The sequence below is a fragment of the Callithrix jacchus genome, chromosome 22 (assembly GCF_049354715.1).
Source record: "Callithrix jacchus isolate 240 chromosome 22, calJac240_pri, whole genome shotgun sequence".
NCBI lineage: Eukaryota > Metazoa > Chordata > Mammalia > Primates > Cebidae > Callithrix > Callithrix jacchus.
Genome location: NC_133523.1, coordinates 18,025,648 through 18,039,024, shown reverse-complemented (window position 1 = coordinate 18,039,024; position 13,377 = coordinate 18,025,648). Strand labels below are relative to the sequence as shown.

Sequence of the window (13,377 nt, the reverse complement as noted above, 5' to 3'; positions counted from 1 at the left end):
AGCCCAGGAGAATTGAAAACACCTGCTCCAGCCAAAACTCACAGGGCCGTTTTTCAGAGCAGCACTACTCACAGTTGCCACAAGGGGGAAGCAACATTTACAGTTGCCGCAAGGGGAAAGAATATCCATAAAAGGATGGATAAGGCTTGGCGACGTGGCTCACGCTGGTAATTCCAGCACTTTGGGAGGCTAAGGCAGGTGGATCACTTGAGTCCAGGAGTTCGAGACCAGCTTGGGCAACAAGGTGAAACCCCCGTATCTAAAAAATTTAGAAAAATTAGACTGACATGGTGGTGCATGCTTGTCATTCTAGCCTCATATGCTGATGGAGCATGGGGTTCCCTCCCTTCTAGGTAAGGCTGGACCAGAGGAAAATGATCAATGGAGGGCGATGGGGACTCAGGCTTCCATCACGTCACCTGACTCAGATTTGGAGACTGTATCCTCATGCTGTCAGTTGAAGATCCTGCCACAGAGGGGACCCCCACAGGCATGGCAGGGAGGGTGGCAGCTGTCTTTGGGATGGCTCGAAAGGGGGACCAAGGAAACAACAAAGACACAGAGCATGGCTCCTGTAAGTCATTTTACTTTGAATATATAGGAAAGGAAATCCACAAACAGGAAGCTATGTTCTATGGTTACGTCTTTTAAACAATGTTCTGTATTTACAAATTTTTTTTTTCCTAAGTAAAAGCACCAGCTGAAAAGTTATAGGCTGCTAAAACCGTTATGACATTACAAACCCATTAAAAGACATTATGCCAAACGCACTTATTAAAAACCTTAACAAAACGAAGAGACAACGCAACCAACAAATTGAGCCACCATGCTGGGCTGGGTGGCAGGTCCAATTTCCCTGCCTGTTTCTGATCAACGGGGCTGGGAGTGCTTACCCCAGGGAGAGGACCCTCGCCCACCAGCAGGCAACTATGGGGACAGAGCTGGGGAGAGGCAGCTGTGTCTGAAGATAACACATAGGCCTCACTTCCTGCCGTGGGTGGCCTCCTGGTCAGACCCCCCAACCTGCAGGCAACAGGACAAGCGCAGAGGCATACAGGAGGGTCCGGCCAACTTTCAGCTGTTCATCTGCCAACAGAGTGCCTTTCTGCAACCTCCTTATCCTCGTACACCGAAGGGTCTGGAGTTTTTTGTTTTGTTTCCTAGACCCTTAGCTATAGGACACTGTGTGATGTGTCCTCAGGGATTTGCTGTCTGCCTTCCATTGTTTTATTTTTGCTTGTTTTTGAGACAAGGTCTCACTGCCGCCCAGGCTGGAGTGCAGTGGCCAGCAGGCTTACTGCAGCCTCAATCTTCCCGGCTCAAGTGATTCTCCTGCCTTAGCCCCCCAGTTAGCTGGGACTATAGATATGTGTCACTGTATCTGGCTTCTATTCTTGCAATTGAATGAGATGCTACGAGGCGCTGAGTGACCCACAGGAAGGTACTTATCAAAAGCTTTGTGTCACCAGATGTGGCCATGGAAGGAGGTTCAAAGTTCACACACACACACACGTGCGCGTGCGCGCGCGCACACACACACACACACACACACACACACGCACGCACATGATTTGGTTTCCATAAAGCTCGAGTAGAATATTAAATACCGAGTACTGAGTTTTTAATTGTAAACTTAAGATCTCCTCCTTAACTTTACATATACATAGATAACAGGGTGGTCATGAAAAGCACTTTAACATCAGGGCAGATGTTAAGTTCTGAGGTTCTGTTTTCAACTGCTCTACATACAAAATGCCCTACAAGCAAAGAAAGGCTTAAATAAATAGATGGGGACGAACATGATGCACACTGTGGTGACGTGAGTGTGGTGTGCAGGGGTCGGACAATGCGGGGCCCAGGTGGGCAGGAGCATATTGTGGAGACACAGTTGGTGGCATCTCAGTGATGAAGGGGAGGACCTGGGAGGCTCCTTCAGGTGGAGCCGGCAGAGGCCATGGCTTGGAAGTCAGGACAGGGACAGCTTGTGGGCCAGTGCCACATGCTCTCCTACTGGCCTCATGGGCCTGGAGGCAGCACTGGGTAGCACAGACAGGGCCAGGCTCTCCCGCTGGTGACCCAGAGATGGTGGTAGTCCATCCCCATCCCTCTGACCAGCCTATCACTGGTGCTGATGTCAGCCTGGCTGCAGGTGGTAGCCAGTGAGGAAGGGTTATTGACAGCCCTGCCTTTGGCTAAGGCACGCCCAGCCTGGGGATCCTGAGCAGCTGACCCAAGCAATCCAGCGTCCCTTCAATCGCAGACGCGGAAGCTCCCAGAGGCAGCTCCACAGAGTGAGGGTAACAAGACCTGAAACCACCACCTACTCTGGTGAGCAGGACCCCCACCCCCTGCTGCAGGGAAAGGCTCCCGTGCTCCAGAAGCTGGAGGAGGTGGTGTCTTGAGCCCTGATGCCTGCTACTAATGTCTTAACCCCTGACCCCACCTCCCAATGCCACATTGTGACCTCCTGATTATCTAAAAGTGGATAAAACCCTGCTCTCTGGACCCAGCAGAAGTTCCCTGGGGCCCAGCTAGGGAGGGGGTTTGCACACTGTGCCCCAGAGACCTGGCAGGGGAAACAGGGACGGTAGGGGACCAGGAGGCTGAGCCACTGCCCACAGATGTCCTCTGCAGGGAAGGCCACAGATCTGCCAGGAACAAAGTCCCATGTTCCAGATCTGGGGGTGGGGCCATGCCATGCACCCTAAGCTAGCTGAGGAGCTGATCTTAAATTTGGGAGAGGAGCCAATCCCCTACTTCCTGCCCCTCAGCAGCCAAAGGACGGGGGAAGGTGGCTGGTGCAACAGGAGCCTCAGCTCCCAGCTCCAGCTCCATGGATCTTCACTGCACACCCGTGTGCACACACACGCACACCCATGTTTACGATCACCTGCACCCCCCATGGTGGGATGGCGAGTCCAGTCAAGGTGCAGATGTTTGGAAGCTGAGTTCCTGGGTCCCTGAGGGTTCCTGACCAAAGGCCCCAGCTGCTGCAGGGACCTACGCTGGAGAGAAAGCTGGGAAAAGTGCTGGGATCTGTGCTTCATCCTGCACGCGGACCATCACTTCTTCCCTCCAAATTCAGGCCAGAAACTGGCATCCGCGCTCTGGAAACTGCCTTGAGCAGAGGAAACACTCCACCTGCTCGGCATCAAGACCTGGGCGATGGAATCAGGCACGGTGCCCCTGGGGCACCACCCGCCCTGGCACACAGGATCAGGATCTGCCAGGGGCCTGCACCCTGCTCAAGGCCAACATGACCCAGATGCAGAGGCAGCACTGAGGCACTGAGGTCCACTCTGAAGGGTGGCTCTGGAGAGACGGCACCTGAGTGCCACCTGTGAGCCTCTGCACTGGGGGCCCAGTGCAAGGTGGCAACGGCCATCACCCCTCCTGGGAGGGCAGGGACTGGTCCCGCACATTCCCAGGACTTGGAAGCTCTAGAGACAGTCAGGAAGGAAGCATGCCTCGGGGGCAAGCTTGAGTGCCGTCTGGGTGGAAGCCGGAGACACGCAGGCCCTGCGGAGCTGGACGGCCCCATCCGGGCCTCACAGGAGGCTGGCCAGGCTGGTGTTGGGTCCATTCTGAGCCTGGAACTGCATGGGAGGTGGACCGTCTGTCCACTGTGGGGAGGAGAGGACATGCGAGTGAGGCACGGTGGGCCGTTCCCAGGGAAGAAGAGGCTGGAATGCTACCCTTCTTGGGCTGCTCACCCAGCCAGGACTCTGTTCTCCATGCCCCAGTCCAACGAGCCCCAAGGAGGCACCTGCCTCCCCTGCTTGGGTGGGGGTGCCTGCAGCCGTCTCCCCCATTACAGGGAGCTCCTGAGGCTGAGTTAGGGTTTGTTGGACAAGGACAAATAGGGGCCAAGCTGGACCTTCTTGCAGGTGGGGAGCCCGCTGGTCTGAGATCCCATCCCCACGCACCCCACACCCGTACCGTGATGAGGTTGTGTTCGGGGAGGCTGCAGGCCTCAATGTGGTCCTGAAGCAGCTGCTGCGAGAAGTTCTGGTGCATCTGGGCGGCCTCATGGGCATCCATGGCGTTCCCACAGGCTTTATTCAGGTCTGAGAGTGCAACATGAGCATGGGGCCCTGTCACTGCCCAGGCCCTCCCACTGGGTGCAGGTGGAGCCCCAAGGTCAAGTCTCAGCTGTGCCAGTGGATCTCTGGGTGCCTGGCACGTCACTGGCCCTGAGCCCCATCTTGGGATCACAAAGCCCATGCACCAGCCGTCCTCATAGAACAGAACAGGACTGGCTGGGCAGTGAAAGCCCAATACCAGGCTCCCCACCAGCCCTCCAGGGAGCCCATGGCCTGCCCTCAGGCAAACAAGCGCTCACTGGGACACAATGCCGGACACTGATCCTGAGGCAGCAGCCCAGGGAGCCCACTGCACATGGAGCACCCCATCTCCTGTCACCTCCCTAGGGCCCTGGCTGAGTCTCTGGACCTCAGTTTCCTAATCTGGAAATGGAGGAGCTGTGGTAACAGCACTGATGCCCACTGAGTGCCTGCCCTGCTCCCGGGGCACACTGGCCAGCCCTACACAACAGGCATGGCCACTGTCTGCTTTCCCGGGAAGGAGTGAGGCTGAGAGAGCCATGGCTCACAGCCCGTCTACCAGATGCCAAGTAGCAGCCTCTGGGTCCTGTAGAGACTGAACCAGACCCTGAGTCAAGCAGATGCCACAAATGCACCCACTGACCTCAACCAGGGCCTCCTGGAGGAGCATCCCCTACCCATGCCAGAACTGGGCTGTAGCCCATTGAGGCCTAGTCCGAGCCAAGGCTGAGCAGGATGTGCACAGCAGCCCTGATCTCTGGGGAGGGCCAGGCTGGGGATGGGGAGGAGGGGCGGCCACTGTACTCACCTCTCAGCAGTGCTGATGACCATAGCTGTACTGACATGTCTGGGATCTTGCTGGCCAGCTGCATGGCAGGAACCACCATGTTGTTACTCTCCTGTCAACCAAGAGCAGTGAGAAGGAGTGAGGAGACCGGACCCCACTTGCCGAACCCAGCCCAGGTTGGGGTGGGGATAGCCTGGAACCCACCTACCGAACCCAGCCCAGGTTGGGGTGGGGATAGCCTGGAACCCACCTACCGAACCCAGCCCAGGTTGTGCCCTCCTTCTGTATCTGGTGAACTCTTATGCCTACCTCAGAGCCCATCTCAAACGGCCCTCTCTGAAGTACTACTGAAAAACAAACTGCCCTCACTCCTGGCTTTACAGGTACACCTCCCAGGGGCAGGGACAATGGACAACTCTGGGTGCTTCTGCCTTTTCAAGTGAAGAAAAAGCATTGATGGCAGTTAGCCCTGGACCCACAATGGGGGCTGATCAGAAATGCAGATTCATTCAGGGTTCCAGGTCCTGAGAGGGCAGCAGCCCCTCCAGTTTGTCTTCTACACCTGAGTTGGCTCTCATGGGAGGCCCCCACAAACAGGTGGGGGCTCTGGGGGAGCCAGCATCCAGGAACCCTCCAATCCTGACTTCCTGCCTTGTGACTACACAGGGTCACCCCTACTTGCAGCCCTAGCATCCTCAGTATGTGGCAAAAGAACTCAGTAAGAGCCATCAGGGGCCATAAATGCCCGTCCCTGTCACCATGGTGAGGGCCTGGAGCCGGCAGACAAGAGTCTATGCCACACAGACTACATGGCGACCAGCAGTACTGGTCTGACTCTGTCCGGGCCAAGGACTCTAAGCCCTGTCAGCCTGGATGTGGGGTTCAGGTAAGGCCTGGAGAATTCCCTAGATGGTCATTTCAGCAGCCTGGGGAGCACTTGGGAAGCCAAGATGGACACATCCCCAAAGCCGACTCCTGAGACCTGGCTTCAACGCCACCAGATACTCCTCCAGAGTGCAGGGATGCTTCTCCAGAGACACAAAGCCCAACAACTCTATGCTGTCCTGTGGCTGCACCTTGAAAGTGAGGTCCAGGTGGGTCTTAAGAGATTTTAAAATTCACCAAGCCCTTCTGAAACTTCAAGCAAGAAAAACCGCTTTCCTCTGCTAGGCCTGGTGGTGGCTGGCTTCTTGGCTCGGCTGGGCTCTCTGCAGGAAGCCAAGGGCCTCTGTCTGAAAACAGCCTGGGGAAGGAGAGTCCTCCCTCAGCTCTCCCAGGTAGGTTCCCCCAATAGCTTGGGATGCCCCACAGAATCTGGTTTTGAAGACTTGAGTGATCCTGGGAGGTGTCCTATGCTTGCGGACACTCTAGCCTAACAGGCCCAGGACAGGGCATCCCAAGCTCTTCTGGGCCCCTGGACCCTCACCTGAGCCCATTCAGCCTTCTGCTCTGGCACTTGTGCGCTGGCTGCTGTGGTGCCCATCTCTGTGGGAGCTCCTGCCTGGTCAACTTTGCCCCTATCTGCACCAATACCATCCAGGCCCCCAAGGCTTCTGCCTTTCTGGATGCCCCCAGCCTGACCTCACAGGACTGACTTGGCTGTGTCTGGCTATGTCTCCCTGAGATCTGGAGTCACTTGAGGCCAGGACCTTGGTCTGGGGGTTCTTGGGAGCCGCCTGTCTCCCGACAAGGGCCCAGGAACACAGGGAACAGAGGGAGATTCCTAAACAAGCTCTGTGAGATGCCCAGCGAAACCTAAAACATGGGCCAGGGTCGGCAGCCAACGAGCTGCTCCACCCTCCTTTCCTGCTCCAGGGGTCTTCTACACAAACAAGAGCCAGTGAGGTCTGGGTTCCAGTCCTGCGACTGCAGTGTGGGGCTGTGTGACCTTAGTCTTCCCGTCTGACATAACCCCAGGCTACCTGCACTATCCAATGCGGACACGCAGCCCTTACTGTGCTCAGAGTCTGAGGGCAGAGGGACAGCACATTCTGGAAGGAGCCAGCTACAGGTTTTGACAGGGTGGTGGCATTCATTCCCAGAGTTGAGGCCAAGGCCCACCAGGACCCGATATGCAGGGCCCATTTGTTGGCCTCTGCAAAGGCTTACCACACAGTTGTGTGTGTGTGTGTGTGTCGGGGGGGGAGGTGGCACCAGGTTTGTTAACAGTATCCACGCTGAGGGAGCCCTCAGACCACATGAAACTTTACAGGCCAAGATACACATCCTACATTATCTGTCCCATGGAAATGGTTACAGTGAGGATTGCTAAACTACAGAGCAGATGCTGCTTCGAAACACACATTGCCATTGGAAAAAAAAGCTTCCAATACAGTGGTGTGGAGAAGGCAAATATAAAATTATCTGGTAGCTCAGGCCTGTAATCCCAACACTTTGGGAAGCCGAGGTGGGCAGATCACCTGAGGTCCAGAGTTTGAGACCAGCCTGACCAATATAGTGAAAGCCTGTCTCTACTCAAAATACAAAATTTAGCCAGGTGTGGTGGCGTGAGCCTGTAATCCCAGCTACTTGGAAGGCTGAGGCAGGCGAACCACTGGAACCTGGGAGGTGGAGGTTGCAGTGAGCCAAGATCATGCCACTACACTCCAGCATGGGCAACAGAGCAAGATCCTCTCTTTTTTTTTGTATCCATATACAAAAAACTCAAGAAAGACTCCATTTCAAAAAAAAAAAAAAATTACCAAGAAGGCTGATAAGCAAAACCTCCACGTGGGAGGGGTGGCATTGGGAAGGGCTGGATGACGGAAGACGTGTAATTTTTTTCTGTTCTGCTTCTCAGCCTTCTTTCTAACAATGAACATGTCATATTTTATAATCTAGAAAAGTAACAAGTTTTTTGTTGTTGTTGAGACGGAGTTTTGCTCTTGTTTCCCAGGCTGGAGTGTAATGGCGCCATCTCGGCTCACCGAAACCTCTGCCTCCTGGGTTCAGGCAATTCTCCTACCTCAGCCTCCTGAGTAGCTGGGATTACAGGCACGCGCCACCATGCCCAGCTAATTTTTTGTATTTTTAGTAGAGACGGGGTTTCACCATGTTGACCAGGATGGTCTCGATCTCTTGACCTCGTGATCCACCTGCCTCGGCCTCCCAAAGTGCTGGGATTACAGGCGTGAGTCACCACACCCGGCTAATTTTTTTCCTTGGTTTTTGTAGAGATGGGATCTCACTATGCTGGTCAGGCTGATCTTTTTTGCTTTTGTTTTGAGATGGAGTCTCACTTTATCACCCAGGCTGAAGTGCAATGGTGCCGTCTCTGCTCACTGCAACCTCTGCCTTTTGGGTTCCAGTGATTCTCCCGCCTCAGTCTCCTGAGCAGCTGGGATTACAGGTGTGTACCACAACACCCGGCTAATTTTTATATTTTTAGTAGAGATATGGTCGCACTATGTTATAGGCCATGCTGGTCTTGAACTCCTGACCTAGTGATCCACCTGCCTCAGTCTTCCAAAGTGCTGGGATTACAGGGGTAAGTCACCGCACCCCGCCAGGTTGATTTTGAATTCCTGCCCTCAAATGATCCTTCCACCTCTGACTCCCAAAGTTTTAGGATTATAGGCCTGAACCACTGTGCCAGGCTGGAAAATAACATTATTATTTTTTTAAGAGATAGCATCTCTAGGGCCAGGAGCAGTGGGTCACGCTGTAATCCTAGCACTTTGGGAGGCTGAGGTGGGTGGATTGCTTGAGCTCAGGAGCTCAAGACCAGTGTGGGCAACATGGAGACCTGGTCTCTACCAAAAATACAAAAAAAATTAGCTTAGCATGGTGGCACACACCTATGGCCCCATGTACTTGGGAGGCTGAGGTGGGAGGATCGATTGAGCCTGGTGGGGCAATGGTGGCTGTGAGCAGAGCTGAGATCATGCCGCTGCACTCCAACTTGGGTGACGGACTAAGACTTGGCCTTGAAAAAGAAAAAAAAAAAAAAAAGGTCTTGCTAGGTGGCCCCAGGCTGGTGGTCTTGAACTCCTGGGATCAAGTGATTCTCCCCCATCAGCCTCCCAAAGTGATGGGATTACAGGCAATGAGCCACTGTCTGGCCAAAAATATCCCTTTTTTTTTGGAGACAAGTCTTGCTCTCACCTAGGCTAGATGGAATGCAGAGGTGTGACCTCAGCTCACTGCAACCTCCGCCTCCTGGTTTCAAGCAATTCTTCTGTCTCAGTCTCCCAAGTAGCTGGGACTACAGATGTACACAACCGCGTCTAATTTTTGCATTTTAAGTAGAGATGGGGTTTTATCATGTTGGCCAGGCTGGTCTTGAACTCCTGACCTCAGGTTATCTGTTGCCTTGGCCTCCAAAAGTGCTGAGATTACAGGCATGAGCCACAGCGCCCAACCCAAAAATATCTTTTTTTTTTTTTTTGAGACAGTCTCACTCTGTCACCCAGGCTGGAGTGCAGTGGTACAATCTCAGCTCACTGCAACCTCCGCCTCCTGGGTTCAGGTGATTCTCATGCCTCAGCCTACGAAGCAGCTGGGATTACAGGTGTCCACCACCGTGCACAACTATTTTTGTATTTTCAGTAGAGATGGGGTTTCACTATTTTGGCCAGGCTGGTCTTGAACTCCTGACTTCAGGTGATCCATCCACCTCAGCCTCCCAAAGTGCTGGGATTACAGGTGTGAGCCATCGTGCCTGGCCAAAATATTCTCTAAAAAATAATAATAAAATCAATAAGAAAACAAAAAAGGCTGGGCATGGTGGCTCATGCCTATCATCCCAGCGATTTGGGAGGCTGAGACAAGTGGATCACCTGAAGTTGGCAGTTCGAGACCAGCCTGACCAATATGGATAAACCCCGACTCTACTAAAAATACAAAATTACCATCCTGCCTAACACGGTGAAACCCCATCTTTATTAAAAATACAAAAAATTAGCTGAGGCGTGGTGGTGTGCACCTGTAGTCCCAGCTACTTGGGCAGCTGAGGCAGGAGAATCGCTTGAACCGGAGATGGAGGTTGTGGTGAGCAGAGATCGTGCCACTGAACTCCAGACTGGGTGACGGAGCGAGACTCTGTCTCAAAAAAATAAAAAACAAAAAACCACACACAGAATTAGCTGGGCGTGGTGGTGCATGTCTGTCATCCCAGCTACTTGGGAGGCTGAGGCAGGAAAATCAGCTGAACCGGGGAGGCAGAGGTTGTGGTGAGCAGAGATGGTGTCATTGTACCACTTAGGCCTGGGCCATAAGAGCGAAACTCCATCTCAAAATTAAAAAAAAAAAAAAAAAAAAAAGGAAAGAAAATTCAAGACCTTGTGAGATCAGGTGGGTGAGAGCAGGTGAGGAATTGACAGGAAGGACTGAGGCAGCTGGTCCCGTCAGAGACCAGCTGGCTTTGGGTAGGGACCAACCCCAGGGGGCACTTGTACCCTGAGAGGACGCTTTGCATGCCAGGCAAGGAGGAAATGTTTGGGATTCTGGCTGAGAGGAGGTAATTTCCCTGCCCCTTGGGTGTCCACAGGATGGGGTGCCTGTGTCATCCCTGCCAGCTCAGGGCAGCTTCTTTGGCCCTGGCTTCAGCTCCCCTGACCCCTGGAGCTCTGCCTGCCCGATGTCTGAGGCCACACCCATTGGGCCTCCTGCCTGCCCCCACACCCTCCGTGGGTACCCAGCTCCCTTGCCCCTGCCTGCCCAGACTGGCAGCCAGGGTGCCCACCTAGACACACTCTTCAAGGGGCATAGGATGAACAGTGCCATGCTGCCCCTAGGCTGCTAGCTGGCTCCTGTCCCTCAGCCAGCCCCACAGGCACCCAAGCAAGGGGCCCAGGCCAGGGCACTCACTCTATGGTTTCCCAGCACGTAGAAGATGTGGCCCAGGAGCACGAGAGAGCAGGCCGTGAGCCGGTTCAGGTCCTCGGCATTGGACATCTTCAGAGTTTCCCGCAGAAATCGCCTGACAAGGAGAATGCAGACGCTGACACCTGCAGGACAGGGCCTGGGCCACCCTGAGCACAGCCCACCCGCTGCCCTCTGCCCTGCACTCACTTGGCCTCATTGTAGCGTCCCTGGAAGAAGGAGAAGAGCCCGCGCACATAGAAGGCAGCCGCTCGGAGGCAGTGTGAGCTGTGGGGAGAGTGTAGTGTCACGTGGGGTGGGGATTTAGATAAAGCAGCAGGTTTACAAAAACGGCAGTGGGCAGGCAGCGGGGGAGGGATTTCTGAGAGCCCCCTGCTGCAGACTGTCTGTGAGGAGGGGTGTGGGGTGTCAGGGTGCAAAAGGCAGTTGGGGGCCCCACCTCAAAGAGCACAGGGAGCCTAGGCCATGTGTGGAGTGGCGCCTAGAGCGGCTCACCTGACAGGGAAGCTGTGGTCTGGGTTGATCCTCTCCAGCAGACTGTAGAGCTAGGGGAGGAAGAGCCAGTCAGCACCACTCTGCATTTTCACAGAGGAAAGGTCCCCACAACGCACTGCAGTACATGGGCATTTCTCTACACTCCTGTAGGGACTGTGGCTGACCAGGTAGAGCCTGGTGACTGACCAGCGAGTGGTCTCTGGTGAGAAAGGCCAGGGGCAGGACCCTCACACCCTCGACTGGCCCTGCCTGTGCCACCCTGTCCTGTGGTAGGTGACGGGGGCCTGGGTGTCCAGGAGGCCTCTGTATGGTCAGAGTGACGCTGAGGGGCAGTGGGCAGATTGGCAGGCTGGGGTCCATGAGCCCTGTGGGCCGGTGGGGGTGAATGGAATTTCTCTGGAGGTGCAGGGACCCTGTGAGGCTCTGATGGGGGCGTGATCTAGTATTTTAGATGCCCTCTGGCTGCAGAGGCTCAGGGGAGCCAGGCTCCTCCTCAACACTGCGAGCCCACATCTGGCATCAGATGACCCAGTCAGGGCTGGATCACGGCTCATTGTAGCCTCAACCTCCTTAGCTCAAGTGATTCTCCTGTCTCAGCCTCCCAAGTACTTTGGACCACAGGCCTGCACACCCACACTGGGTTATTTAAAAAATTTTTTTGTAGAGATGGGGGTCTCACTATATTGCCCAGGTCTTTAACTCCTGACCTCAAGGGATCCTCCTGCCTTGACTTCCCAAAATGCTGGGATTACAGGCATGAGCCACTGCCTCAGGCCTGAGACACTTTGGAGGCAGACTCCAAGGGTTGAAAGGAATACTAGAACTGAGGGATGTCTTAGAGCTGAGGGGGATCCCAGGGCTGAACAGGGAATCCCAGGGCTGAGGGGGATCCCAGGGCTGAAGAGGGAATCCTGGGGGCTGATAAGAGGATCCTAGGGCTGGGGGGGATCCCAGGGCTGATGGAGGATCCTAGGGCTGAGAGGAACTGCAAAGGGAACCTGACTCTTGTGAGCACTGGCTCAGAAGTCCACGTCAGAGTGCTTGGCCTATGAGGACAACCCTGGGCGCCCCTACCCAACACTGGAGCCAGTGAGGGCCCCGACCCTGCAGGGGAACCAGTACAACCTGGGGACAAGGTGCCCCAGCTGCTGTCCCTTAGGGCTGGGCCTCAAGGCCTGGTCGATATCCTAGAGCAGAATGCTTGGGCTATAAGACTTTGTCTGTGGGATTCATATAGCTTGGCTATGGGAATGTTGTTGTCCCAGACCTGGCCTCCCTTGATCCACCTCTGGGTCACCCTGTGTGCCTCTGTGTCAAGTGCACCCATCCCTCAAGGTGAACACCCTGGGGTGTGCTGTTTGCTGAGATTTGCTGGTGCCCAGGACAACCCCCTGGTTCCCCAAAAAGAAGAGAATGAAGAGAAAGGATACCAAACATGAAGCATGTCACCTACTACCTCTTGGTGCCTATTTCCTTCCCGTATATACACACTCGCCAGGTTGGTGACGATGAAGGCCCACAGCTCCTGGTGGTTCGTGAGCTGGAACGGGAGATGGGGACGTTAGGAGGCTGGGCTGGGTGCTGTGACCCACATGGCAGTGTCAGAGCCACCCACAATCTCCACGGAGACTACTTCAGAAAAGACTTGTTCTTTTCATTTCAAATACACTTGCCTTGCCTCCAATACCCAAGGGTAACACAGTTATCAATTCTTCTCATTATAAACCATTGTCTGCCCTACGGAGCAGTTAGAGAACAGAGAAGAGAAAAACCTGAGGCCGGGAGCAGTGGCTCACGCCTGTAATCCCAGCACTTTGGGGGGCTGAGGCGGGCGGATCATGAGGTCAAGAGATCGAGACATCCTGGTCAACATGGTGAAACCCCATCTCTACTAAAAATATAAAAAATAGCTGGATGTGGTAGCATGCGCCTGCACTCATGAAGTCCCAGCTACTCAGGAGGTTGAGGCAGGAGAATTGCTTGAACTGGGGAGGAAGAGGTTGCAGTGAGCTGAGATCACACCACTGCACTCCAGCCTGAGTGACAGAGAGATTCTGTCTCAAAAAAACGAAAAACAAAAAAACAAACCAGCCATGCCGATCCCATCCTCAGAACACGTTGGGTTTTGGTCCATTTTCTGCTGTTTCTCAGGACAGACCTGGCGGACCCTTCCTCCACGCCACAGCCAGCAACCTGTGGGACCCAGGT

At 54.5% G+C, this 13,377-nt stretch overlaps 1 protein-coding gene across 5 annotated transcripts in view; it reads right to left on the bottom strand.

Annotated features, from left to right (window-relative positions):
- Window positions 1-1,604: 1,604 nt before the first annotated feature.
- The window catches only part of MAU2 (MAU2 sister chromatid cohesion factor), a 35,472-nt gene continuing 23,699 nt past the window's right edge, over window positions 1,605-13,377 (bottom strand). For 2 of the 5 annotated variants that reach the window (XM_008990586.5, XM_035286775.3), the window contains 7 exons: window positions 12,623-12,709; window positions 11,170-11,219; window positions 10,864-10,941; window positions 10,660-10,771; window positions 4,873-4,963; window positions 3,940-4,067; window positions 1,605-3,623 (listed from right to left, as the gene is read on the bottom strand). In XM_008990586.5, coding sequence (XP_008988834.1) covers window positions 3,549-3,623; window positions 3,940-4,067; window positions 4,873-4,963; window positions 10,660-10,771; window positions 10,864-10,941; window positions 11,170-11,219; window positions 12,623-12,709 — 621 coding nt within the window. In that variant the 3' untranslated portion in view covers window positions 1,605-3,548. The remainder of the gene's footprint in view (window positions 3,624-3,939; window positions 4,068-4,872; window positions 4,964-10,659; window positions 10,772-10,863; window positions 10,942-11,169; window positions 11,220-12,622; window positions 12,710-13,377) is intronic. The other 3 variants (XM_003735955.5, XM_035286776.3, XM_035286774.3) reach the window with 2 other exon arrangements.